The following is a 26,889-nucleotide window of genomic DNA, read 5'->3' as shown; positions in this document are numbered from 1 at the left end:
ATTTCAGAAATCTGAACAAAGGGCCAGATCATACTTGAGCTCAGTGTTTGAAATTTAAATGTTCACAAGACAAAAATAATAGCAAAAAATAAGGCTGCTAATGAATGGTTGTGATCGTGGTGGTGTTAAATGAGTCCTGGACTCTGTGTTAGAAGTTTCTTTGTCTGAACATGACTTCCTGTACATAGCTTTTCAGGTGTGCATTGTGAAAAAGAGTGAAGAGTTACAATTCAGATGCCATGAAGCAGGTTAACACATATGCACTTGCATATACACAATTCAAAGAGAGGAATGCTCTAGGATAAAAATGGAAAGGAGATAGTGAGATTTAATACAATGTCAGGAAGGGTCTTTTGTAGAGAAGTCCCTGGGGCACAATCTCGACACATAAATTACAAAGGAAGAACAGACAGGTTAAAGTTTGTCATAAGACTGTTTCTTAGAAAGAAAAGAGCCTGAGTAGCAAGTCAAAACTGGCAAAGATATGAAAAGGGGCTATGAGCGGAAAGTAGCAGTAGTCCTCTTCTCAGTGGCAGCAGAATTGTTTGACGTTCTTTCATTTTTTTGGTATCTGTTGGGATGTAAGCTTCCATTGAAGGCTGTCCTGTGCAAAGGCCATGTGGCTGTCACCACTCACATCACAGGTTATTCCTCATGTGAACTGGTGAGTGTGGTTTTTGCCAACAGAAGCCACCAGGGAGTCTGGAGGGTAAGGGATATACCACTACCTCAAGATCCCCACCCTGGGCGCCACCTCTTTCCTCAAGATATTACAAGTTTGTGAGTTGTGAGGATGAAGACAGGACTCAGTTATAGAAAAAGCCTAGCAGTTTATTTCCTGATGGTTTACAGATGGACACTTATCTCTTTACACCTTCTCAGGAGGGTCTGCGTGGCAGCTTCAGCTGCTCTCTGGACACTGATACAGGGGTCCTGTCGAAGTGCTTGGAGCTCTGAAATGGGAAGAAGAGCAATGTCCACTGAGGGAAGAAAGCCAAAGCCCAAGCTCTGCAGTGCAGGGAAGCCTCCACTAAGGATCAGAGCTACATGGGGCTCAGGTCCCTGGGCTCACATTTTGCCCTAATGGTTAGGATTTGGATCCACAAATTTAGAAACTATTTTTACATTGAAATAAGGGAAGAGAAGATGCTGACCTTGGGACCAGTAGGTTTACAAACAATCGAAAACTTGAAGTCTGCTGGGAATGGTGCCTGCAATGGGATGGAGCTGGGGGTCACCTTACACTCTGGAGAAAGTCCAGTATATGGGGAGCATCAGAGACCACTGATGACGGGGTACACTATGATTTTACAGCTGATGTGGAACTTGGAGTGGCTTTAGTTTCTCTTTCTCTAAGAATATAACAGGGCTCTGGACAGAAACTAGGGTTGGTACTCACGTGTGGTCAGTTGTTCTCTGTCTACTAGCTCCACATATTGATAGGTCAAATTGAGAATAATGGCATCTAAAATCAACAGGAAGAAAAGTTACTATTTGCTTTAGAGAAATGGGCCACAACAAGTCAGGGCAGACTCTGCACCTGGTCAGAAATTAAGTGGTCTGAATAGTGAATGAACAAGCTAGGCTCCCCTTGCACCTCCAGGATGATGTGTATGGAGTCTTGAGTGCTGTGACTCGAAGCGGTTGCTTGCCCACCATGTTACTGGGAAAACTCACTATCTCCTCCAGGGGAGCGGCGCGAGTTGTCAGGGTTTTGAACATGTATGGCCCCTGTCTTCCAAAAATTTACAGTGTAGTTAGGGGGCTATGGTTTTTCCAGTAGTCATGTACGAATGTGAGAGTTGGACCATAAAGAAAGCTGAACACCGAAGAATTGATGCTATTGAAATGTGGAGCTGAAGAAGACTCTTGAAAATCTCTTGGATGGCAAGGAGATCAAACCAGTCAATCCTAAAGGAAAACAACCCTGAATATTCATTGGAAGGACTGATGCTGAAGCTGAAGCTCCAATACTTTGGCCACCTGACGTGAACAGCTGACTCATTGGAAAAGACCCTGATGCTGGGAAAGACTGAGGGCAGGAGGAGAAGGGGATGACAGAGGATGAGATGGTCGGGTGGCATCACCAACTCAATGCACATGAGTTTGAGCAAACTGCAGGAGATAGTGAAGGACAGGGAAGTCTGTCATGCTGCAGTTCATGGGCTCACAAAGAGGTGGACACATTTTAGTGACTGAAAAACAACAAAAAGGGGATCCTCTATAGGATCCAATAAGGGATCCTCAGGGTCCTGGCTTCCTTGGTGGCTCAGACAGTAAAGAGTCTGCCTGCAGTGTGGGAGATGCAGGTTCGATCCCTGGGTCGGGAATATCCCCTGGAGAAGGAAATGGCAACCCACTCCAGTATTCTTGCCTGGAAAATCCCACGGATGGAGGAGTCCAGCAGGCTACAGTCCACAGAGTCGCAAAGAGTCAGATATGACTTAGCGACTTCACTTTCTTTCTTTCTTTAAGGTGGCCAACCCAGTGGGCCTATTCATTGTAGGCCTGATTAGATGGAATGGGTTTCATGATAAGACTTAATCCTCAGTGATTCACTTACTTTACTATTTTATAGATCAAACAAAGAGGCGACACAGAGTGAAATTTCACAACAAAGAGTGAAATTAAGTGAATTGTCCAGAATCAGCTAGCAGAGCCGAGGTCCGCTGGCCCCCAAGCACCCGTACACTTTTCACTAGTTATCACGTTGCTGCTAAAGCTCTCAACTTGAACTGAGTTTAGAAGGTTGACTATGGTTTGTGTTAATGGGTGATACAAAGGAAAACAATTTGGCAGGGGCTTCAGGCTTGGATCAAAGACCTGGGGAAAAGAGGGAAGAGTGACTTGGAATCAGAAGAAGCAGGAAGGACCCAAATAGGGAGAATGGTCTGATGGAAAGAGAATGAGTGTTGGGAATTCAGAAGCTGCTACTGTAAGTTTGCAAAGAAAACAGGTTCTTTTGAGGGAAGATGTCGTAATACATAAAATGAATTTTCTGGCTTATTATTATTTTTTTTTTTTGGTCATACCAATCATACTGGTCTTCCCAGGTGGCACTTGTGGTAAAGAACCCACCTGCCAATGCAGGAGACATAAGAGACATGAGTTTGATCCCTGGGTTGGGAAGATCCCCTGGAGGAGGGCGTGGCAACCCACTCCAGTATTCTTGCCTGGAGAAACCTATGGGCAGAGGAGCCTGGCAGGCTACAGACCACAGGGTTGCAAAGAGTCAGATATGACTAAAGCAACAGCACACAATCATACCAGCATTCATGCTGGGGTAGCTTCCAGGCAAAGCAAAACAGGATGGCAAGGAGCGGACCTGTGAGTGGAGAGAGTGGACATGGCCTCACCTGTGAGTTTGATGGCTGCACTCCTGATGGTCTCCCAGCTGCTGCTGAAGAACGTGAATGAGTGTGTGTGGAGGATCCATAGGATTTCTTGGTTTCTCTTCGACTGGAAGAGATTTGTGTTACAAAGAGGGCAACTGAAAGTGGGAGGGACGGGTGGGCAAAGGAAGGACTGGGAGTTTGGGATTAGCAGACGCAAATGAGTATATACAGAATGGATAAACATCAAGGTCCTACTGTATAGCACAGGGAACTATAGTCAATATCCTGTGATAAACCAGAATGGAAAAGAACATGAAAAAGAATAAGTATGTATAACTGAGTTATTTGGCTGTTGAGTGGAAATTAACACAACCCTGTAAATCAACTATACTTCAATAAATTAAAAAAACAAAGAAGGCAACTGAGAAGTGACCCTTTATGAAATTCAGCATCCTATAGTCCCCAAGAACAGACATCAAAAGACCAGTGAGCATGCATACAGCGGCTATTTCATTCTAAATTTAATCAGGGTGGCACTGGAGCTTATAGGACTAATGAACAGATGTTTCAGGAGTCAAGAGCAGATTCCAGCTGGAACTTGGGGACAGAGTAGAGGGTGATGTGGCAGGATATCCAGAATCACTGTTCTTCCCAGATGGTTCTCGCTCTAGCTGGGATTCTTTGCTATGTGCTTTGCCTTCTGGGATTTGCCTGGACTCTTGGCCTGAATTTTTGGAAGCAGCACCTATTGCACACTCACCAGCTTCATGCAGAACTGCCTGTAGAAATCCCTGGCCCTTGGTAGATCCTGAACATCCAGGAGATGGTCTAATACCCCATAGAGTTCCTGGAGACCCAGAAAAGGAATGCAGATGATCAGGACATCACGGCAAGCCTGGAAAACAGAGTTTTCTGCGTCACAGTGCATAATGCTAGTTCCCCTTCCAGAAGGGAAGGCAGGCTTATAGGTATGTTGGGAAAAGAGCAGTAAAGAGTGATGAAAGGGCTGGACAGTCAGTGCTACCACCTTCCCAGTTTCAAAGATGGAAGTGCAAACTCAGGAAGTGATGGCCAAAAAAGAACCCAAGATGGGATAACTGGTTTTCAGGTTCATTTGAGACTGGTGTCTTCAGATATGGCTTCTGGCCCAGCCAGACCAAGATTCCTGGCACCTCTTGGCTACGGGCAGAGGAAGAGGTGCAGCTGTCTCTGCAAGGGCCACTTACAGTTCCAATCTTGGGATTGGGGTCCCAGAGGTGGAGAAGGAATGAAATCATGCTCTTTTTTATTTCTTCAGCAAAAAAAATCTTCCACCTTCTTCCTGTTAGGGATGCCAGATTCTCAAATAAGAGGATGGCAGTCAGCCTCACATCATCCTGCTCCTGTGATGACAGATGCATGTCTTGGGTGAGTCCCCGACATGGCCATTCCCAGCTGGAAACCCCCCAGCCCACTATGCCCCTTCCCATTCAGTAAAGGAGGCTGGAGTCCAGGCACTGGAGCTCGCTTGTCACAGCCCCTGTGTGTTTCAAGAATGCCTTTTCTTTCCCAGTATCTCTCCATCCACACAACCCGAGTTTAGAGCTGGAGACTTGGTTTCTGACTTTGAGGAACTAATGAGAAAATATGACCACAGGAATAATACACAGGGAATGCTAGTGGGAGAAGGCCAGGGAGGGTTCTTGTTTGTTCTGTATTTTATACATATTAGTCTGACTGCATCATTAGCCTGGAGTTATGGGGCCTCTGATCGAAACTGCTCAAGGTCTAGGATGCTTCTCCAAGATCCCATACACTTTCCAAAGGGATTACAGAAAGCTCAGAAATTTGAACTTTGGGTCTCAGAGAGAGAGAGAGAGAGAGAGAGAGGATAAACAAGAAAGTGCTTAGCCTCACTATTTTATATATGAAGTTACGGAGCTCCCTTGCTTACTGTCCAGGATGGTTGGCAATGCTTTACAGGTGGTGGAGAAAGATGGCCTTCTATTATCTAAGACACTTTGTTGATATGGTTTAGAGTTCTAACAAACTCTGATGAATTTTCTGGAGGTTTTCTTTTTTCTTTCTTTTTCTTGAGGGAGTTGGGTATCTAGAAAACTAGTCTAAAATACCTATAGGAAGGCAGAGGGATGAGGGGAAAGGTCATTTCGGGTAACAATATTATTTAGATTAGCAACAAACAAGAACCAATAAAAAAGCATTCCCATGGACATGAGGGGAAGATGACAGAAGAATTAACTTTGATGGCAAAATTAAATGTGTGTGAGAAGTGGGCATATAAACAACAATGTTATGAAAAAGGACGCTGATAAAGATCTACCATAAAAAAATAAACATGGCTTGTTGGGAAAAGGCTAGAAAAGTTAAATACATGAGATGTGACCTTGTAGAATGGAAATGGAAGTAGACATGTTCTTTAAATGTACTAGAAGTAAGGTCAAGGTATATTTTTAAAAGATCTCCTTTTAGAAAGAGAAGCAACCCAATAACAAAGTATCCAAAAGCTAGAGAGTTATTTTCTTAAAAAAAAAGAAACCATTTGAATTTTTAAAAATCAAAGACCTAAAGCTAGGTGGAGGAGGAATTAACCAATTGGGAGGATGAAAAAGCAGAAAAGAGAAGCGTAGAAGTGTCTTGGGTGCTGGGAGAAGTATTAAAGTTTAATTTCCTGTTATAGAGAGTGACGTGAGCGCTTGGGTGCTGGTGTGGGAAATAGTGAGCAGGGCCTGGAGCGTGGGACAGCAGCTGTATTTTATACCATTTTTTCAAAGTGTCACCATATTTTTGGATTTTCAAGAAAGTATTTGAATAGTGAAGAAAAGAAAGAGAGAATTTGGAGATTACAGAATTGTATGTTTTACCTATAGAAAAATATAGGGGCAAAGTATCATAATTTATTTGCAGAAAGAGAGAATTGCGTGCATTTAGTTGCTTTAGTTGTGTCTAACTCTTCACCATCTTATGGACAGTAGCCCACCAGGCTTTTCTGTCTATGGGATTCTCCAGTCAACAATACTGGGGTGGGTTGCCATGCCGTCCTCCAGGGGATTTTCCCAGCCCAGGGATCGAACATGCATCTCTTAAGTCTACTACATTGGCAGGCAGATTCTTTACCACTAGCACCACCTGGCAAGCCCCCAAAAGAGCATTACAGGACTGTAAAGAACATGTCATTATTAAGACTCAATTTTTGTCAAATTTTATGCAAAATTTGATGAGGTTGATACCTACTAGAAAGGAAAAAGTTCTAACCTAACAACCAGAAAGACTTTAGATTTTTTTGCAGTAAAACTGAGAAACATTCTTTTGACCATAAAACTTGTAGACAGACTTGTGACTATTGAAGGCTCAGATCCAAGAGTGTTACTATCACTGAATCAACAACAGTCCAGGAAACCTAACAGGTGGGTCTCTCTGGGGCTGACTTCAGCTCTTTGTTGTTAAAGATTGTTTCAAATCTGTGTAGTGAAGAAAAGAACATCTTTGTTATTTTAAAGAAGATACTGAGTTGAATGAAAGCCCATGAAGTATTTTTTGAGTACAAAATGAGAATGAAAAGTAACACTAACACATTGGAGAAAGTAACACTAATACCAGCAGAAAGCTGCTTTCAAAGGTCAGGTTCAGACTCACACAAAAGAAACGGAAACACAAAACTGGTGGACTGTGGACTGAGGGCACGGATTACAAACTGAAATCTGGAGGTCGGGTGGTTAATAAACCTCTGAAGAGTCAGGAAGAAAGGGTAAGATTAAAAAAAAAAAAAACTGGAGTGAATAAATAGGAAAAAATTGGACTTGAGAGGTGATTTTTCTTCAGATTCTATTCAATACTTCTCAGGCCTCATTTAGAGATACAACACAGTCACTGGCTTGTAAAATATTAAGGAGCTGAAAAATTAGGTTTATGGTGAATAATGAAGGAAATAAAGACTTTTCATTCTGGAGACCATCAGGTGAACAGGTAATTTAATAAGGCCTTAATGTTTAAGAAGGATGTACTTGAGGAGCCAGCCAAGATTTTCCATCTCCTCCAATCACACAACAGGAGCAGACAGGTTTAGATGATAAAAAATAGGTTTATGTTAGATGTGAAATAGATTTCTATATTAATGACAGTGAATAAACCAAGAAGAAATAATAAAATCTAGTTTCCCAGAAGGTATAAAGAAAAATGACCTTCCTTTGCCTAGGATCATTGACTAATCTTTTCTGAAATGAGGGCTGTAAACCAGATCAGGGGTTGACAAAATTTTTCCGTAAAAGACCAAAGGCTGAATAATTTAGACTCTGCAGGCCACATGGTTTCTGTAACAACTAATCAGCTCTGCAGATGAAGTGTGAAGGCTGCCATAGATAATATGTGACCAATGAGCACGGCTGTGTTCCATTAGCACTACATTTGCAAAAAGATGTTCTGGGTCGAATTTGGCCCATGAGCCATGGGGCAGTTTAATGACTCCTGGGTGAAATGAACTACGCAAGCATTTTAAGTCTTTGAAATCTTGCACATGGAAAAGATGGTGTTGGCGGCATCGACGTCTAGCCCTGTAATGAGTACTGTCATCATCTGTGTTCCCCCAACAGCAAACGTTGAGGTAAGGATTTAAGTGTAAGGGAGGTGAGCCCAGGAAGCAAGACGGACAAGAGAGGAAAACTACGAAAGGGAATATAAGCGGGTACGGCAGATGGACACCAAACTGGTCTGCTGCAAGCACCGCCTGAACCTCTTTCTGTTCACTCACTGCTGGGGAAGGAACATTCCTGAACAGGTTCACTTACATCTTCAAAGAAGGTTCTTGTTTGCAGCACTATTTCTTTGAAGTAGAAGCTCACGTCTCTGTCTGTGAGCAGATCCAGGATCTTTTTTAGAGCCTTCAAGCTTTCACAGACGACCTCAGTGCGGGCCAGGTGATAGAGGCCTCTGATGACAGATTCTAACATCATCTGCTTGTGCTTCTTCACCTATTTTGAAATAAGGTCTCTTAATCTCAAAAACTGTTCTATGTGTATCTGGAATAGGGTAGGAGACCCCAGACAAGGGGACTGACATTCTGTTAGGGTCACGGATCCTTCAACACAAGAGCCACTACTTCAGCAACTTATTTGGATTTTCACTTAATTTCTGAAATTAACACACATGGTAACCATGGGGTGTGGGTTACTAAATAATTATTTTAAAACTCTACTTGTGTCCATGCATGCTCAGTTGGGTCCAATTCCTTGCAACCCCATGGACTGTAGCCCACCAGGCTCCTTCTTCTCCATGGGATTTTCCAGGCAAGAATAATGGTGTGGGTTGCCATTTCCTTCTCCAGGGGATCTTCCCAACCCAGGGATAGAACCTGTCTCCTGTGTCTCTTGCATTGGCAGATGGATTCTTCTTTTTCTTTTAACCACTGAGCCACTTGGGAAGCCCCTAACTCTATTTAGAGGAACTACTTTTTGTCCCTCCCCCAACCCCTTTTACCTTGTGAGGGGCTCCAGAAGCTGTATTACCAAGACCCCGGATGGCCATTTGCCTCAGGATGGGGTTGGAGTCCCAAGCACTCTGATCCATCAGGACAAGCACTTCCCGTAGATTCCCATGCTTCCAAAGGACTGGCTCCTTCATGAGCTGAAAATGACACACTTCTCCCCTTTAGTTGAGGGAAGGGCCTCCCTTCAGGAGAGTTCTGAAGGCATCACAGCTATGATGAAAGGATAGGGCCCCAGCTGCTTGTGGAGCAGAGGAAGAAGCCTTGGGTGAATATGCAAATCTGGCAGGAACTAAGCTCTAGCAGTAAGCAACCCACAGGTCAAGGTTATGAGCTGATGAGAACCAAAACACCTAGTTAAGAATATATGTGCACGTGCTTAGTTGCTCAGTTGTGTCTGACTCTTTGCGACCTCATGGAATAAAACCCACCAGGCTCCTCTGTCCATAGAGATCCTCCGGGCAAGAATACTAGAGTGGGTTGCCATGCCCTCCTCCAGGGGATCTTCCTAATCCACGAATCGAACTGGGGTCTCCTGAATTGCAGGCAGATTCTTTACCAGCTGAGCTACCAGGGAAGCCCAGTTAAGAAGATAATTCTAATCTAAATGGGAAAATAGAGCATGGAAAACAGGAGTAACTGATGATGTTATTTCTCTGGACTGGCTGGGCCAGCCTTTATCCCAGGGTGTGGAAGGACTGTAGTATTGATATATTTGTTGGTTATATTTTGTTTTGTCCTTTGCAGGTTAAGTCTCTATCCTTCTCTGCTTTGGAAATTGATGTCTACAGACCAGAGGGGAGGAAGAGGATGAGGCTGGGTTCTTTTTCCTCTCTCTCTCTCTTCTCAGGTACTGTATCTCTGGCAGTCATTGGGCCTCTCCACTCCCACAGCTTCTGGTGAAGGTCCCTCTTCCGTAGCTCTGGTTCCCACTGGACTCCTGAGAGAGATACCCCATGGGACCCAACGAGCCTCCTGGGATGGCTTGCCTCAGAGAAGAAAGCTGTGCCCGTTATCCGGTAGTTCTCTGAGGAGGAGGTCAGGGATGGGAGGAGTTGTTCTGTGATGTCCCGTATGATTCCATGTTGCCACACGGCCATGCTCCTAGAAAACCAAGGCTCCCATTGTAGCGGAGACTTTTTTCTTTCTAAACAATGGAAGACACTTTAGTCTATTTCTCTATCAGGAAAATCAATAATTTTAAAAAGGGATGTTAACAAGGAAAGAGCACCAAGCCTTAAACTTTATAGCACCCTATCTAAGTGCCTGACTACAGTGTTCAGTTCAGTCACTCAGTCGTGTCCAACTCTTTGTGACCCCATGGACTGCAGCCCGCCAGGCCTTCCTCTCCATCACCAACTCCGGGAGTTTACTTAAATTCTAAAGTGTAGTTTGCCTAAAACTGTTAATTTGTATCACTATTTTTTGAGGAATTGCTGAGTTTGGAGCTGATCCTACCATGTCTTCCCAACCCCCTTTGCTCTTTCATCTGTTTTTTTCTTTTTTCTCCTTGACTCTAAGTCCTTGGTGACTCAATGGCTCTCAGTGAAGTTGTCTGCACTGCATTTTCACTTTATTTTCAGTTTTTTCTTTGGTATCTAGTTTTGGAGTATCTGAACATTACCTGGCCAGTGCACAGACTCCTATGTGGTGGGTACTGGGGCTGCTGAGGAGGGTCCACACGTTGTCTCCCTCGTCAGATTCTTTGGTCAGCCCTTCTCTCATGGCCTGGGCCTGCACACACTTCAGCGTTGTAGTCGAGAGCCTGAAAGAGACAGTTGGCATCACAAAAGTAAGTCATCACCATGCAGGGAATTGTGAATCCCCCAAGTCCATAATCCATAATAAATACCATCAAGTTGTCTGTATTCTATATTTTCACATATTATATCTTGGGGCTCTATATTGACATGTATGAATCTGGTTACTTATAATCACTACATTCTACAGAATAAATATAGCACATTTTGTTTGTTTAAAAAAAATGTTCCCCATAATGCTCCCTTACTTCTGGATGAATGGAGGCTGTGCAAAGAAAACACAGGCAGCCTTGATCTCACACTTTGGTTTTGGGGCCAAAGGGGATATTGACATGTCCTGAAGTCAGTCAATAATTCCCCAAAATCTTAACCTCTCCTGAGAAAATCAAGCCCTGAAGATAGAAAGTGTGAAATACTGTATTTTAGTGGTTCAAACACAGCACCTTGGAAACCAGGATGCATCTCTCAATGGATAGTGCATTCCAGTTGTTGGCCAAACAGTAGTTGTGATGCAGTCTCTATTGACTGTGTCTACAATTCGTGTACACAAACAGATTTAAGTGTGGCTCTTTGAGCTGTCACTGGAGGAGGACCTGGCCACCTGCTCCAGTATTCTTGCCTGGAGGATCCCATGGACAGAGGAGCCTGGCAGGCTACAGTCCATTGGATTGCAAAGAGAGGGACACGACTGATGTGAATTAGCATGCACACATGCATGCTTAGAGCTGTAGGTATTTTAGTAAAGTTACATGTATGTATGTACATGTGCTGAGCCTAACTGCTTCCTTGGTGGCTCAGATGGTAAAGAACCTGCCTGCAATACAGGAGACCCATATTCAGTCCCTGAGATGTGAAGATCCCCTAGAGAAGGGAATGGCAACCTACTGTAGTATTCTTGCCTAGAGAATTCCATGTACAGAGGAACCTGGTGGGCTACACAGTCCATGGGGTCACAGAGAGTCAGATGGGACTGTGTGACTGAGTGCCTGGGCCTGCACAGGCAAGCAAGCAGACCCCACCCCCCACCCCACCCCACATGCATGCTCACTGAGTCTAATTGCTCTTTAAAATGCCTTTTAATAGGTTGACTTGACTTTGGAACAAAAAGTTAGGCAAGAGAACAGGGAAGCAAAGCAATGTGTTACAGGATAAAAATCTATACTTAATAATCCTCAAAGAGCTCTATGGAGCAATATAAAATATGAATTTAATAGTTTAAGAAAGCACTAATTTATGACTTAATTGGGACTTTTTTTTTTAACTTTTTCAATGGTTCATGAAGTAATATTGGTTCTTTCAATTGGTGATGTCTTAGATTTGAGGAAATATGATATTTATTTTTATTTTTCTTCTTTCCTTGTACAGTGTATATGTGTATACTCGTGTTGGACTCTTTGTGATCCCATGGACTGGGGTTCCCCAGGACCCTCAGTCCATAGAATTTTCCAAGCAAGAATACTGGAGTGGGTTCCATTTCCTTCTCCAGGGGATCTTCCCGACCTAGGGATTGAACCTGCATCTCTTGCATTGGCAGTCTCCTTTGTTGGGAGACAGATTCTTTACCACTAGTGCCACCTGCCTTGAATATTACAGAATTCCAACTTTCCTTGAAAGGTTTCAAGGAAAGAAGACAAAGGAAGTGGATGGGGCACTCTAGAGAAGAGGATGTTGCTGCTTATAAGACTGTTCTGGACAACAGCGCCTGGGTACCAGTTCTGGGAAGAAGGGCTATGAGGCTCAGGGATGGAGGGCCCTTGTTTCTAAATGGGTACTTGAGGCCATGCCAGGCTCTTTTCTGGAGTCTTGGGTCAGGATGTCTCCAGAAGGCCCTTCTGCCTGGCCGTTTACCTGCAGGGGTCAGCTATCTGCTGCCGCTCCCCCTGTGGCATCACCCGCCGGCGGCGGCTGAGGGCTGAGGTGGGCATCTTCTGACCGAGCGTGCAGCTGACCAGCTTCAGGAGAAGCGCGAACAGCTCCGGGTACAGGCTCGCGACAGGGGTGCCCGTCGACACCACTTCACACACGGCACAGGCCACCTGCGGGGAGGAAGGGTCTCGTGTCAGGTGGGGCTGACCTTCCAGGCTGTTTTCCCTCCACAGGATTGCTTCCCAGGTGGACCACACTTGTGGTAAAAGCACACAGAAAGGGGAGAAAACAGAGGGTTTATTTTTCTGGAAACTTCTCAACTCAGATTGTGTTTTTCTCTCAGGGCTCCCATATGGGGTGACTCCAAAGTCTAGTTGGCACCATCAGGTTAGGCTTAGAGTCTTTTGACAACAATTAGATGTCTTGAAGGATAATTTGGAAACACAGAGGCATAGATTTTCCTTGGGCTGGTAAGAAATCGGCTTCTAAACATGATCAGCCACAAAGTCATTGCCACGGGTTGTCCAACTCACAGATATTGCCTCTATCCTGGCTAGGTCATCTTCTAACTCATTCTCCAGTTTGTCGACTAAGGCTCGCAAGAGTTTGCCACTGGAGGCTGGGTTCTCAGCCAGAGATTTCCACAGTGTCTTTGTGTCCCTAGGGAAGGAAGGCAGGAAGCTGATGAGGCTCAACTCCTTGGCAGATGCGCTTTTCCATTGGATCCACTCTAAAACCACATTATGACTAATCACAATTGCAGGGACGAGTGGACATGCCAGCGTGCCTGGGGATAATAAGGATGCTTTATTTAACAATCTAGCATTTGGGCCTTGGGTTGCTGAGGTTTGTTAACATCCATCAAGACAGAAACCTCTCATATAGATGCATTCTCAGCAACCAGAAAGGGGGGAAATAATCACTTTCTAAAACTCACCTACTCCTATTTTAAATATATATATATATATACACACACACACACATACATACACACACACACACACATACATATACCTAAAATTCTCATTATCCAATGAGGACATATATTTGAAAAATACTTGGAAAACCATTACCTGTGATTCAAGCACTGTTTCTGAAATTAGTCAGGTGAGATGTTTTCAACTTTTTCTTGCTATCTTTCTCCCAAACCAGAGATTTTTTCCCAGTGCCTTACAGAGGGGTCTTCCCTGGGAAAAGGGACCACCTTAGTTTGAATCTACCTGTCAAATGGCAGAGGCTTCTGTAAAAGGTTGGCAACAACTGCGTCCATGTGAAAGCTGGCTATCTGAGAGATGGCTTCTAGCATAAACTGAAAACTTTCCTCCTTTTGTCTGAGGACCGGCATGTGATGGTAAATTACGCCCAAGATCTCCAACAGCTAAAAACAAAAAGCCAATTCAATCACTGAATCACCATTTTTCCTTGACATGGTTGGCTTAGGTCATGTACAATCAGCAAGTTGTGGATGGTGATTGATGAAATAGAAATAATGTTAAGGAGGTGATTGATTCTACACATGGCCTATCTCTTGCTCAGGACAATTATTGATAAATTAGGCATTTATTCTTAAATCAGTTTAGCAAACATTTAGTAAAAGGTGGCATTATGCCAGGTGCTGAGTTAGGCATTGTGGGGAATTTACCAGGGTTGCATAAGATGTAGCCCTTTCTCAAAAGGAATGAGTCATCTCATAAAGGACTTCAACTGTACACCCAAAGGCTTGTGCACAAAATTGTGTATGACAAACGGTGTACAAGAGATTCATGGGACGGATAGGGGAATCCAGAAGTAACTGAGGTCACCGGTCTGGGTCTCAAAGGATATATACCAATTCCAAAAGGCAAGGTGGAGATGGCGAGGAAAGGAATCCTCGTCAGAAGGAACAAGACAGGTAAAAATGCAAATAGAACACAGCAGGTTCAGAGAGCAGTGAAACTGATCTATCCTCCACTTTTGGATACCTGTCATTTTACATCTGTCAACACCAAAACTAAAAGCTCTAATGTGAACTGTGGACTTTGGGTGATTATAGGATGGGTCAATGTAGGTTCATCGATTGTAGCAAATGTAACCTGAGGTGAGGGATGTTGGAAGTGTGGAGATAGGAGGTGTACTGAAACTCTATAACTTCTGCTCAGTTTTGCTGTGAACCTAATGGCTTTATAAAGTACTGCTACTGCTACTGCTAAATCACTTCAGTCGTGTCCGACTCTGTGTGACCCCATAGATGGCAGCCCACCAGGCTCCCATCCCTGGGATTCTCCAGGCAAGAACACTGGAGTGGGTTGCCATTTCCTTCTCCAGTGCATGAAAGTGAAAAGTGAAAGTGAAGTCGCTCAGTCTTGTTCAACCCTCAGCGACCCCATGGACTGCAGCCTTCTATCCTCCTCCATCCATGGGATTTTCCAGGCAAGAGTAATGGAGTAGAGTGCCATTGCCTTCTAAAATCTATATAAAAACTACATGAAAGCCTGGTAGAAGCAGATGTAGAAAAGCTTTATGGAATAGGAGAATGGTTCAGTTTGGAGCACAGAAAGAATGAAGGTGAGAAAAAAGAGGAGGATAACTTGATAGATAAGACAAAGCTGAATCCGAAAGGGCATTGAGGGCCACCTTTCTGAGTTTGGATGTTAGTCTGTGTGCAGTAGGGAATTATATCATGCATTTGGATTTTTGACATGGATTAGGACACGTCTCTATGTGAAAGCAACTTTGTGTCCAGTAGATATTTCTCTTTCTTATTTTGGATAGACATTTTTAGGTTAAATATAACATTTTTCATAGAATTGTGATTCCTTAATCATAAATATCCTGCAAGCCTGATTATCACACAGTCCCATACTAGTGATTCTTGGAAAACATTTAGGTCCCTAGCCTTTACCTAGCATGTGAACAACTTCCCCTTTTATGTTTAACACACAAACACATGGATATTCTAAATTTATTAACCTTTCATTCTCCCATGACTGGCCTAGGGCCTGCCACAGTATATACTCAATAAATGTTTTTGAAAACAAATGAACAGTTGGACAGTAATTAGAACAGAGGTCATTTGTAAAAGTCATGCTTTGGAGAACTCTTTAATTTAGGATGATTAACTCTGGGCTCTGGGGTCCATGACTTCTTCCTCTTGTTACCCTTGGGAAGGAAGCTTTTCGGGGTTAAAAATTCTTTTCCTCATCATTGATCTCTGAATTGCTAATATTTTGATTCTGACTTTAGGAGAGAGAGAAGACAGCATATCCATTTGGAGCTCTTAACCAGACTTCCTGAATTTAAATCCAATCTCTCTGCTTAATTCTCTAGTTGGGAGAAAGGATTGAGGACTTTTCTTTCAGTCAGTTCCTCAAGAATAGCCTTCTTTATCAGAAAATACCTAAAGGATGTTAAAGAGCAGCTCACAGGGTGGCAGTGGAGTTAGAAAGCGCGCCTGGCCCTCAGTGGCCATCTCAAAGGTTCATGAGATCACTCTTATGCTTGTAGGTCTTACAACCCAGTTTTGCACACCCCACATGCTTCTGGTTCAGATATTCTTCCTCTGGCCAGAGAGTGGCAGCTTGGAAAGTGCTCATGATCACAGACTAGAGAGGCAATTGAGTCAGGCGAGACGGGCCCTCCGCCTGAGCCTGGTTGCTCATACACAACTTGGGTCTCTGTTGAGGCCTCCTGTGGCTGTGTATACTCTTGCCTGTGACTCATCAGAGGACCAACTGAGGAGTGATGACCTGCTTCTGGTACTGGCCTTTCAGAAGTGCTAGAATTGTGCTCAGTTGTCAGACTGGCTGTCAGTTCACCTGGTCTTCCAGAGTAGCTCCCTGCTCCTTCAGGGCAGTGATCATCCAGACGCCACAGGCCTTTGTACATGGGGGGTTGAGGCTCTCCAGACCATCCAGGGTTTCCTCTAGGAACACGAGCATTTCTTCACTGGGGATGAGTTTACTGACAATCTGAGAAAGGACCCAGAAAGACTCATGTCACCAACCCCTCCTTCATATCTGGACCCAGAAAGACTCATGTCACCAACCCCTCACATCATATCTGGACCCAGAAAGACTCATGTCACCAACCCCTCACTTCATATCTGGACCCAGAAAGACTCACGTAACCAAGCCCCTCACTTCCTATCTGGACACCCAAAACGTGCTGTCCTTTGTTTTAGGATATTAGAAACCACTGGGCTTTCCAAAGAGTTAGCGTATGATTGAGGCCATAGAAACTAGAGAAAATACTAAAATAGGACATAGACATGGCCTTTCAGTCTAAGTAAAACTTTCTTGAAGTTGCTTTCTAAAAATCATTTCGTATTTATTAAATTCTAGGTCTGCCAAGGCAATTTCCTCTCCAAACCTGAATTTACAACATGCCTCATAATGGAAAAATAATGCATACATGGCAATTTAAATGTTGTCAAGTACTTTCATATACATTTCATCTATCATAGAAATGTCTTGGTCTGCCAAAGAGTAGCTAGGAGCTAGGCTTGAGGATTCAGGAAATCTGTCACATGTACTAAGTGCCTGGCTAAATAGCCTGTGCCTCACAGCATCCAAATGGAGGATGAATTAAGATGAACCCTGTCTTTTGCTTTTGTGTGTTTCAATATTGAGTAGTCAATAAAAAGGTCAAGAAAATAAGACTTTGTAATTTTGGTCTCTCGACAATAATTATATAGAATGTTTGATTGTATATGCCTCTGTGTATGTGCGAATGAAAAGGCAAGCAGGGTAGGTGAAAAGTTAGCAGTCTGAATAAATTCCAGAAGCATTATCTGGGGCTTTAACCAAACAAGAAGGTCATGGTTTTGAGTTTGTGGGTATGAAAACATTCCTATTCACAACTGAATTCCCTCTGTATTAAATGGCCCAGTGATGTGTGGTAGAACAATCTTTGAGAGGACATGAATTCTTTTTCATGAGTAGCTGCCTGTCCTAGCTGGATTCTGAGTTACCGTGGCTCCAAGATCAAGGCCTAGACCCATGTGTCTGTTCTTTGGAGCACCAAATGTCTGCCTGGGTCCAAGCTCAACAGTTATGTGTTTTTTTCTTTCTCATATTGGGATGATATTGGTTTAGGAATAATTGAAGGAAGGGAACTCATGTTTTTGACACTTATCACGCATCAGACACTGTCTTAGGCATCGGACCTGTTTTCCCTCCCTGTGCCCCCATGAGTTTCTCTCCTGTATACTCATCACTTTCTTGTCCCTGCTGCCGCCTCCTTAGTCCAAGCCACCTGAGCTCGCACATGGATTCTTACAGTTTCCTCCAAACTGACCTCACTAGTTTCACTCTTGCCAGCTTATAGTCTAGTTTCAACATGGCAGCCAGGTGACCCTTCAGAAATAGAGTTGTATCACATTCTTCCTCATAGAACCACCGCTACCCCATAAGGAGATTTTGCAAGTTAGGAAAAATGCTTTGTTCTCAAGAAAGTTCCCTTCTCTCTGTTATTGTCATAATGACCAATTTTGTTGTTTACCGCCCTCAGTGGGTAATTACCATAGTACACATATAAATGCATAATGTCTGCATTAGGAACAATATTGTCTCATACAAGTTGTACATTTCACACCTGCCACATTGTATGTAGTGGTTTTGACTCTTCTGTTCAAATCCCTCTGCTGGTTTTTGATTTTTATTGGAGTGAAACCAAGGCTCTTAATAAGGCTTGGAAGGCACTTCAGTCTGCTCTGGGCTATCTCTTGGATCTCAGGACCCACTTCTTTCTCCTTTGCACATACTGTTTCCCCCTTTGCCTGGAATGTTCTTTCCAGATATCTTTGTGGTTCTCTCTTTCAGAGTTGTGATCCCAGGGGATCTGCGCCCACCTTACTCTTTATTCCCCTCCTTGACTTTGTGTTTCTCACTTATCACTACCTGACATCATATTTATTTGGCTGCTCCATCCACTAGGACGTGAACTCAATGAGGGCAGGCATTTCTATCCTAAGACCCTGGAAAATAGTCTGGCATGTGGTAGATGCACAGGGCACATGAGGTGAATGAATAAGTGACTGAATAAATGAATGAATTGATTGACCAATTCTCATAGCAGCTCTGAGAGGGAGGTTATGCATTTTTTTAAGATGAGGAAATGGATCACATAGTGCACGCACTTCAAGGGGTGCACACAGAATACATCTGACGGACTCCAATGCCCTGTTTCTCTCATTTTACCCTACTGTCTCCTTCACCTGGAGAGGACTGCATGGTTCCCTAGGTTTCCCAGAGTTTGAAATGAGATTAGCAGGGGTTGCTTATATACATGGACCCAGATTTAATGAATGGACAAAGTCTTTTATTTTGCTAGAATGGCTAGACTGTTTGCCCTCCTTGGTAGAGGTGCATACACAGCTGACTCATTTGAAAATCAACCCAGAATCATCCTTATGTCCCTTGATCAGTCCTCCATATCTATTACCTTTGCTATTTTGGAGGAAATCTTGATCTGGACCTGCACATCATCACATTGCAGCCCTTCCTGCAAATCCTGTAGTCTTTCCACTTCCAGGTGAACACCTACAATCAACAAAGGGTGACATGGGAGTTCAAAGAGCTGATAGGGGTTGAGAGGCTGTCTATATTTTAATGTGACACTAATTCAGCTGCTGGATGCCTTTCACAAACGCACGAAAGCCTCTCTGATGAGCATAAGAGCAAACACTGACTGAGGAGTTTCGGCATGCTAAAAGCATGCTAAATACTCTGATCTCATTTATTACTCCTAGAGATCATCTGAGGTTATTTGCAGTTGAGAAAACTGACACAGAGAGATGTAAAGTCATTTGGCCAGGTCATGCAGGGGGTGAAAATGGAAGGTTGGAACTTGAACCCTGGTCTGACACCACTGCCCAGGCTCTTACTACTCTACTCTACTGCTGGCTCTGTTGGAGTTCTATTCTGCAGTCAACTTCCGTTGAGGGGAATGGTAAGGTAACCATTGTAATCATTGAAATTGTGTGATTGTTGATAGTGAAAGTGAAGTGAAAGTGAAGTCACTCAGTCGTGTCCGACTCTTAGCAACCCCATGGACTGCAGCCTACCAGGCTCCTCCGTCCATGGGATTTTCCAGGCAAGAGTATCGGAGTGGGTTGCCATTGCCTTCTCCGATAGTGACTTGTAAATGCAGACCTCAATGGTAATGATTTTCTGTTTGCTGTCTGGAGTTAGTAATTGGTGGAAACTCACACCTGAATCACTCTCTGGGAGGTAGCTTAGCCTCCTGGGCAGAGGACCTGGGCTCAAAGTCCAGCTTCACTGCCTTCAATTGTCCAAGCAACTGGTAAATTTCTCAACCTCTGATCTATTATCCTCATTAACAACGGACTGAACAACATCCACAAATATTAAGTGGGCATTTAATTCAGTAAAACACTAGTTACTTGTATCCAGTACATATTTAATTTAATGATCATATTCTTTCTCTCTCTCTCTCTCTACCATGTTTATTTGATCAAACAGGAAAAAGAGTTAATGAAAAATGAAGTATGGGATTACCTGCTAACAAAGAATATTTAAGAACTGGAACTTTGCATGTTTCAAGAAAATAAAAGGACCTAAAGGGAGAAATATAGATCTGATCACCTGAAGAACTATGGACAGAGGTTCCTAACATTGTACAGGAGACAGTGATCAAAACCACCTCCAAGAAAAAGAAATGCAAAAAGGCTAAATGGTTATCTGGGAGGCCTTAAAATAGTTGAGAAAAGAAGAGAAGCAAAAGGCAAATGAGAAAAGGAAAGATATAACTATTTGAATTCAGAGTTCCAAAGAATAGCAAGGAGAGATAAGAAAGTCTTCTTAAGTGAACAATGCAGAGAAATAGAAAACAATAGGATGGGGAAGACTAAAGATCTCTTTAAGGAAATTAGAGATACCAAGGGAACATTTCATGCAAAGATGGGCTCAATAAAGGACAGAAATGGCATGGACCTAACAGAAGCAGAAGATATTACAAGAGGTGGCAAGAATACACAGAAGAACTATACAAAAAAGATCTTCATGACTGAATAACCACGATGGTGTGATCATTCACTTAGAGCCAGACATCTTGGAGTGTGAAGTCAAGTGGGCCTTAGGAAGCATCATTACGAACAAAGCTAGTAGAGATGACAGAATCCCAGTTGACCTATTTCAAATTCCAAAAGATGATGCTGTGAAAGTGCTGCACTCAATGTGCCAGCAAATTTGGAAAACTCAGCAGTGCCCACAGGACTGGAAACGGTCAGTTTTCATTCCAATCTCAAAGAAAAGCAATGCCAAAGAATGTTCAAACTACCACACAATTGCACTCATCTCACATGCTAGCAAAGTAATGCTCAAAATTCTCCAAGCTAGGCTTCAACAGTACACGAATTGAGAAGTTCCAGATGTTCAAGCTGGATTTAGAAAAAAACAGGGGAATCAGAGACAAATTGCCAACATCTGTTGGATCATAGAAAAAGCAAGAGAATTCCAGAAAAACATCTAGTGCTTCATTGACTATGCCAAAGCCTTTGACTGTATGGATCACCACAAACTGTGAAAAATTCTTAAAGAGATGGGAATACCAGACCACTCAACTTGCCTCCTGAGAAGCCTGTGTATGCAGGTCAAGAAGCAACAGTTAGAACTGGACATGGAACAACAGACTGGTTCAAAATTGGGAAATCAATACATCAAGGCTGTATATTGTCACCCTGCTTATTTAGCTTATATGCAGAGTACATCATGGGAAATCCTGGGCTGGATGAAGCACAAGCTGGAATCAAGATTGCTGGGAGAAATATCAATAACATCAGATATGCAGATGACATTATCCTTATGGCAGAAAGCAAAGAGGAACTAAAGAGCCTCTTGATGAAAGTGAAAGAGGAGAATGAAAAAGCTGGCTTAAAACTCAACATTCAAAAAATGAAGATCATGGCATCTGGTCCCCTTACTTCATGGCAAATAGATGGGGAAACAATAGAAACAGTCAGAGACTTTATTTTCTTGGGCTCCAAAATCACTGCAGATGGTGACTGCAGCCATGATAGTAAAAGACACTTGCTCCTTGGAAGAAAAGCTGTGAAAAATCTATATAGCATATTAAAAAATAGACATTACTTTGCCAACAATGGTCCATATAGTGAAAACCATGGTTTTTCCAGTAGTCATGTATGGATATGAGAGTTGGAACATAAAGAAGAGTGATCATTGAAAAAGTGATGCTTTTGAACTGTGGTGTCGGAGAAGACTCTTGAGAATCCCTTGGACTGCAAAGAGATCAAGCCAGTCAATCCTAAAGGAAATCAGTCCTGAATATTCACTGGAAGGACAGATGCTGAAGCTGAAGCTCCAATAATTTGGCCACCTGATGCAAAGAACTGACTCAATGGAAAAGACCCTGGTGCTGGGAAAGATTGAAGGCAGGAGGAGAAGGGGATGACAGAGGACGAGATGGTTGGATGATATCACCAACTCAATAGAGTTTGAGCAAGCTCTAGGAAATGATGAAAGACAGGGAAGCCTGGCATGCTGTAGGCCATGGGGTCGCAAAGAGTTGGACATCAACAACAACAACAACAAATAAAGACCACGCAGAAGAATAATAGAATCCCTTTCTTCCTATGAGGTCCTTTTGTGGTACATTTCTTGTCTTATTAGAATGGTCCTTTAATTCTCACCCCTTTAATTCATTTTTTTTCTTGCTTTGATAAAATCATACACCCTTCATGAATTCTCTTCCCAAATCCCAAGGGACTGTCAGATCTATTCAGGTTCTGCTGAATAGTTTTTCCCTATTGACTGACTCTATCATCTGCCCTCAACCAAATTCCACCTGTCTTTCACACACTTTTAGCATGCAAATTTAGAATTGTTATATCTCTGTGTCCCAGCACCAGAACAGTGTCTGACACACAAAAAGGCACTCAAATACTTCCCTAGGGGCTTCCTTTGTACCTCGTTGGTGAAGAATCTACCTGCAATGCAGGACACCCGGGTTCGATTCCTGGATTGGGAAGATCCCCTGGAGAAGGGTTAGGCTACCCACTCCAGCATTCTTGCCTGGAGACCTCCTTGGACAGAGGAGCCTGGCAGGCTACAGTCCATGGGGTCGAAAGAGTCAGACACAACTTAGTGGCTAAACCACCTCTTTCACCTTCATCAAGAGGCTTAGTTCCTCTTCGCGTTCTGCTATCAGGGTAGTGTCATCTGTATATCTGAGGTTATTAATATTTCTCCCGGCAATCTAGACTCTTAATTCTACATCTAAAAGAATGAAGAGTCTAGTGTAGGCATGAGCAGCAGCAAGCTGGCTGGGGGATCCTGGCTGCACCTGATCTGGAGGGAACTGTACACAAGGCAGGTCCCACCTCGGCAAAACATTTGCTGATTTAACCTGGATTTAATCTAAAGGAAGCCCTGAGTGTTGGTTTCAGCCTGATACTGAGGTTTTAAAATTCCTTCTGTTTCCTGACATTTATAGGCATTTACACATTCTGGCAGAGCAGGCAGAGGTCCTGCTATGCAAGCTACAAAAGTCTCCACAAAGTTCTCTCTCTTAGAGAACTCTGAAATTCACTTAGCACCAGGATAATAGTGATTTCCTCTGAAAGAAAACTGTGTGGTAGAAAAAGCTTTGCTAATATGCCCAATTGGTGTGTGGTTTAAATCAGACACTCTGAAAACATTTCACCTGCTTTAATGGATCTTTATGATGCTTTGGTGCTATTATCTTTATTTAAAAAAAAAAAACAAAAAGCAGAGCTACTGAGGAAAAAGGATCTAAGAGAGAGAGATAAATTGTGTGACATAACTCAGAAATGACTGAACTAGGGGAGGAGAAAGAAGGAGAGAGAGGAAGGAGAGAGACAGAGATATACAAAGAGAAAAGCTGAGAAAAATGAAAACAGGTATCTTCTCTGCATCTGTGGGTTTCTCATCCTTCCCTCACCTTTTATAGAGAACAGACCAATAGCCGAACTAGCAGCCGCCTGGCGGATGGAGGGCAGGGTGTCACAGGAGTGAGGAGCCAGGAGGCCAAGGAGTGAGCCGATCTTAAAATTCTCTGGTGCCTGCAGGGTAAAGGAGGATCCCGAGGTGATGGGGTGGCTTGATGATGTTTCAGGATAGTCCCAACACTGGATATTAAGTCCTTGTTTCCTCCGTGCAGGTCCTTAGAATAAAATGGAATCTCGGACTTTCCAAGCGGACAGGCAAGCAAAGACAAATGAATCGCTTCACTCCCCGCCTCCAAATCTCCCCCTCCCCCTGCGCCCCCCCCCCCCCCCCCCCCCCGCAACCCCTCAGCCAGCTCCTGCTTGTACTCACAGTGCTGAGGGATGGGGCAGACCTCAGGGTGGCTCTCTGAAAAGAACTCCGCCTGGACTGGAGATCCTTCACACGGGAGTTTGGGATTCCAGCGGCCTCCGAAGTCCTTGCTGTTAGCAGGCAATGACATCCACCCATTCCAGGGGCTTACTCACCTCGACATCATTTGTCAGAACTTTTGCGGTGATCTGGAAGGCTCTTTCTCTTTCCCAGTCTTTTTGTGAGACAAGCCACATTCGGAGAAGCTGTTGGTCAAAGAGTAAAAGTGCTTTCCTTCAGTTCAGTTCAGTTCAGTCTCTCAGTCGTGTCCGACTCTTTGCGACCCCATGAACTGCAGCAAGCCAGGTCTCCCTGTCCATCACCAACTCATGGAGTTCACTCAAACTCACATCCATCGAGTCAGTGATGCCATACAGCCATCTCATCCTGTGTCGTTCACTTTTCCTCCTGCCCTCAATCTTTCCCAGCATCAGGGTCTTTTCAAATGAGTCAGCATCAGGCGGCCAAAGTATTGGAGTTTCAGCTTCAACATCAGTCCTTCCAATGAACACTCAGAACTGATCTCCTTTAGGATGGACTGGTTTGATCTCCTTGGAGTCCAAGGGACTCTCAAGAGTCTTCTCCAACACCACAGTTCAAAAGCATCAATTCTTCGGTGTTCAACTTTCTTCACAGTCCAACTCTCACATCCATACATGATCACTGGAAAAACCATAGCCTTGACTAAATGGACCTTTGTTAGCAAAGTAGTGTCTCTGCTTTTTAATGTGCAGTCTAGGTTGGTCATAACTTTTCTTCCAAGGAGCAAGTGTCTTTTAATTTCATGGCTGCAGTCACCATCTACAGTGACTTTGGAGCCCCCCAAAATAAAGTCTGCCACTGTTTCCCCATCTATTTGCCATGAAGTGATGGGACCGGATGCCATGATCTTCGTTTTCTGAATATTGAGCTTTAAGCCAACTTTTTCACTCTCCTCTTTCACTTTCATCAAGAGGCTCTTTAGTTCCTCTTCACTTTCTGCCATAAGGGTGGTGTCATCTGCATATCTGAGGTTATTGATATTTCTCCTGGCAATCTTGATTCCAGCTTGTGCTTCCTCCAGCCCAGTAGAGGAAGTTAAATAAGCAGGGTGACAATATACAGCCTTGACGTACTCCTTTTCCTATTGGAACCAGTCTATCGTTCCACGTCCAGTTCTAACTGTTGCTTCCTGACCTGCATACAGGTTTCTCAAGAGGCAGGTCAGAGGCTGGTCTGGTATTCCCATCTCTTTCAGAATTTTCCACAGTTTCTTGTGATCCACACAGTCAAAGGCTTTGGCATAGTCAATAAAGCAGAAATAGATGTTTTTCTGGAACTCTCCTGCTTTTTCAATGATCCAGCAATGTTGGCAATTTGATCTCTGGTTCCTCTGCCTTTTCTAAAACCAGCTTGAACATCTGGAAGTTCATGGTTCACATATTGCTGAAGCCTGGCTTGGAGAATTTTGAGCATTACTTTACTAGCGTGTGAGATGAGTGCATTTGTGCAGTAGTTTGAGCATTCTTTGGCATTGCCTTTCTTTGGGATTGGAATGAAAACTGACCTTTTCCAGTCCTGTGGCCACTGCTGAGTTTTCCAAATTTGCTGACACATTGAGTGTAGCACTTTCATAGCATCATCTTTTAGGATGTGAAGTAGCTCAACTGGGATTCCATCATCTCCACTAGCTTTGTTTGTAGTGATGCTTCTAAGGCCCACTTGACTTCACATTCCAGGATGTCTGTCTCTAGATGAGTGATCACACCATTGTGATTATCTGGGTCATGAAGATCTTTTTGTACAGTTCTTCTGTGTATTCTTGCCACCTCTTCTTAATATCTTCTGCTTCTGTTAGGTCCATACCATTTCTGTCCTTTATTGAGCCCATCTTTGTATGAAATGTTCCCTTGATATCTCTAATTTTCTTGATGAGATCTCTAGTCTTTCGCATTCTATGTTTTCCTCTATTTCTTAGCATTGATCACTTAGGAAGGCTTTCTTATCTCTCCTTGCTATTCTTTGGAACTCTGCATTCAAGTCTTTCCTTTTCTCCTTTGCTTTTTGCTTCTCTTCTTTTCACAGCTATTTGTAAGGCCTCCCCAGACAGCCATTTTGGTTTTTTTCATTTCTTTTTCTTGGGGATGTTCTTGATCCCTGTCTTCTGTACTATGTCATGAACCTCTGTTCATAGTTCTTCAGGCACTCTGTCTATCTGATCTAGTCTCTTAAATCTATTTCTCACTTCCACTGTATAATCGTAAAGGAGTTGATTTAGGTCATACCTGAACGGTTTAGTGGTTTTCCCTACTTTCTTCAATTTAAGTCTGAATTTGTCAATAAGGAGTTCATGATCTGAGCCACAGTCAGCTCTCAGTCTTATTTTTGCTGACTGTATTGAGCTTCTCCGTCTTTGGCTGCAAAGAATATAATCAATCTGATTTTGGGGTTGGCCATCTGGTGATGCCCATGTGTAGGGTTTTCTCTTGTGTTGTTGGAAGAGGGTGTTTGCTATAACCAATGCATTCTCTTGGCAAAACTCTATTAGCGTTTGCCCTGTTTCATTCTGTACTCCAAGGCCAAATTTTCCTGTTACTCCAGGTGTTTCTTGACTTCCTACTTTTGCATTCCAGTCCCTTATAATGAAAAGGACATCTTTTTTGGGTGTTAGTTCTAAAAGGTCTTGTAGGTCTTCATAGAACCATTCAACTTCAGCTTCTTCAGTGTTACTTGTGAGGGCATAGACTTGGATTACCGTGATATTGAATGGTTTGCCTTGGAAATGAACAGAGATCATTCTTTCATTTTTGATATTGCACCAAAGTACTGCATGTTGGACTCTTTTGTTGACTATGATGGCTACTGCATTTCTTCTAAGGGATTCCTGCCCACAGTAGTAGATATAATGGTCATCTGAGTTAAATTCACCCATTCCAGTCCATTTTAGTTCTCTGATTCCTAGAACATTGATGTTCACTCTTGCCATCTTCTGTTTGACCACTTCCAATTTGCCTTGATTCATGGACCTAACATTCCAGGTTCCCATGCAATATTGCTCTTTACAGCATTGGACCTTGCTTCTATCAACAGTCACATCCAGAAGTGGGTGTTGTTTTTGCTTTGGCTCCATCCCTTCATTC

General features: G+C 43.3%; 1 protein-coding gene across 2 annotated transcripts in view; it reads right to left on the bottom strand.

Moving 5' to 3' along the window:
* Positions 1-499: 499 nt before the first annotated feature.
* MROH2B (maestro heat like repeat family member 2B) overlaps positions 500-26,889 on the bottom strand; it is a 74,346-nt gene continuing 47,956 nt past the window's right edge. For both annotated transcript variants that reach the window (XM_019982685.2, XM_070774720.1), the window contains 16 exons: positions 23,887-23,976; positions 23,355-23,475; positions 18,858-18,955; positions 16,232-16,384; positions 13,658-13,815; positions 12,971-13,097; positions 12,420-12,607; positions 10,436-10,576; positions 9,801-9,915; positions 8,805-8,951; positions 8,117-8,299; positions 4,562-4,717; positions 4,096-4,230; positions 3,357-3,459; positions 1,400-1,465; positions 500-953 (listed from right to left, as the gene is read on the bottom strand). In XM_019982685.2, the coding sequence (XP_019838244.1) occupies positions 847-953; positions 1,400-1,465; positions 3,357-3,459; positions 4,096-4,230; positions 4,562-4,717; positions 8,117-8,299; positions 8,805-8,951; positions 9,801-9,915; positions 10,436-10,576; positions 12,420-12,607; positions 12,971-13,097; positions 13,658-13,815; positions 16,232-16,384; positions 18,858-18,955; positions 23,355-23,475; positions 23,887-23,976 (2,088 nt within the window). In that variant the 3' untranslated portion in view covers positions 500-846. The remainder of the gene's footprint in view (positions 954-1,399; positions 1,466-3,356; positions 3,460-4,095; positions 4,231-4,561; positions 4,718-8,116; positions 8,300-8,804; positions 8,952-9,800; positions 9,916-10,435; positions 10,577-12,419; positions 12,608-12,970; positions 13,098-13,657; positions 13,816-16,231; positions 16,385-18,857; positions 18,956-23,354; positions 23,476-23,886; positions 23,977-26,889) is intronic.

This window comes from Bos indicus, chromosome 20, assembly GCF_029378745.1.
Source record: "Bos indicus isolate NIAB-ARS_2022 breed Sahiwal x Tharparkar chromosome 20, NIAB-ARS_B.indTharparkar_mat_pri_1.0, whole genome shotgun sequence".
Lineage (NCBI taxonomy): Eukaryota > Metazoa > Chordata > Mammalia > Artiodactyla > Bovidae > Bos > Bos indicus.
Note: the sequence above shows the minus strand (reverse complement) of the source record. Positions and strands in the feature narration are given on the sequence as shown.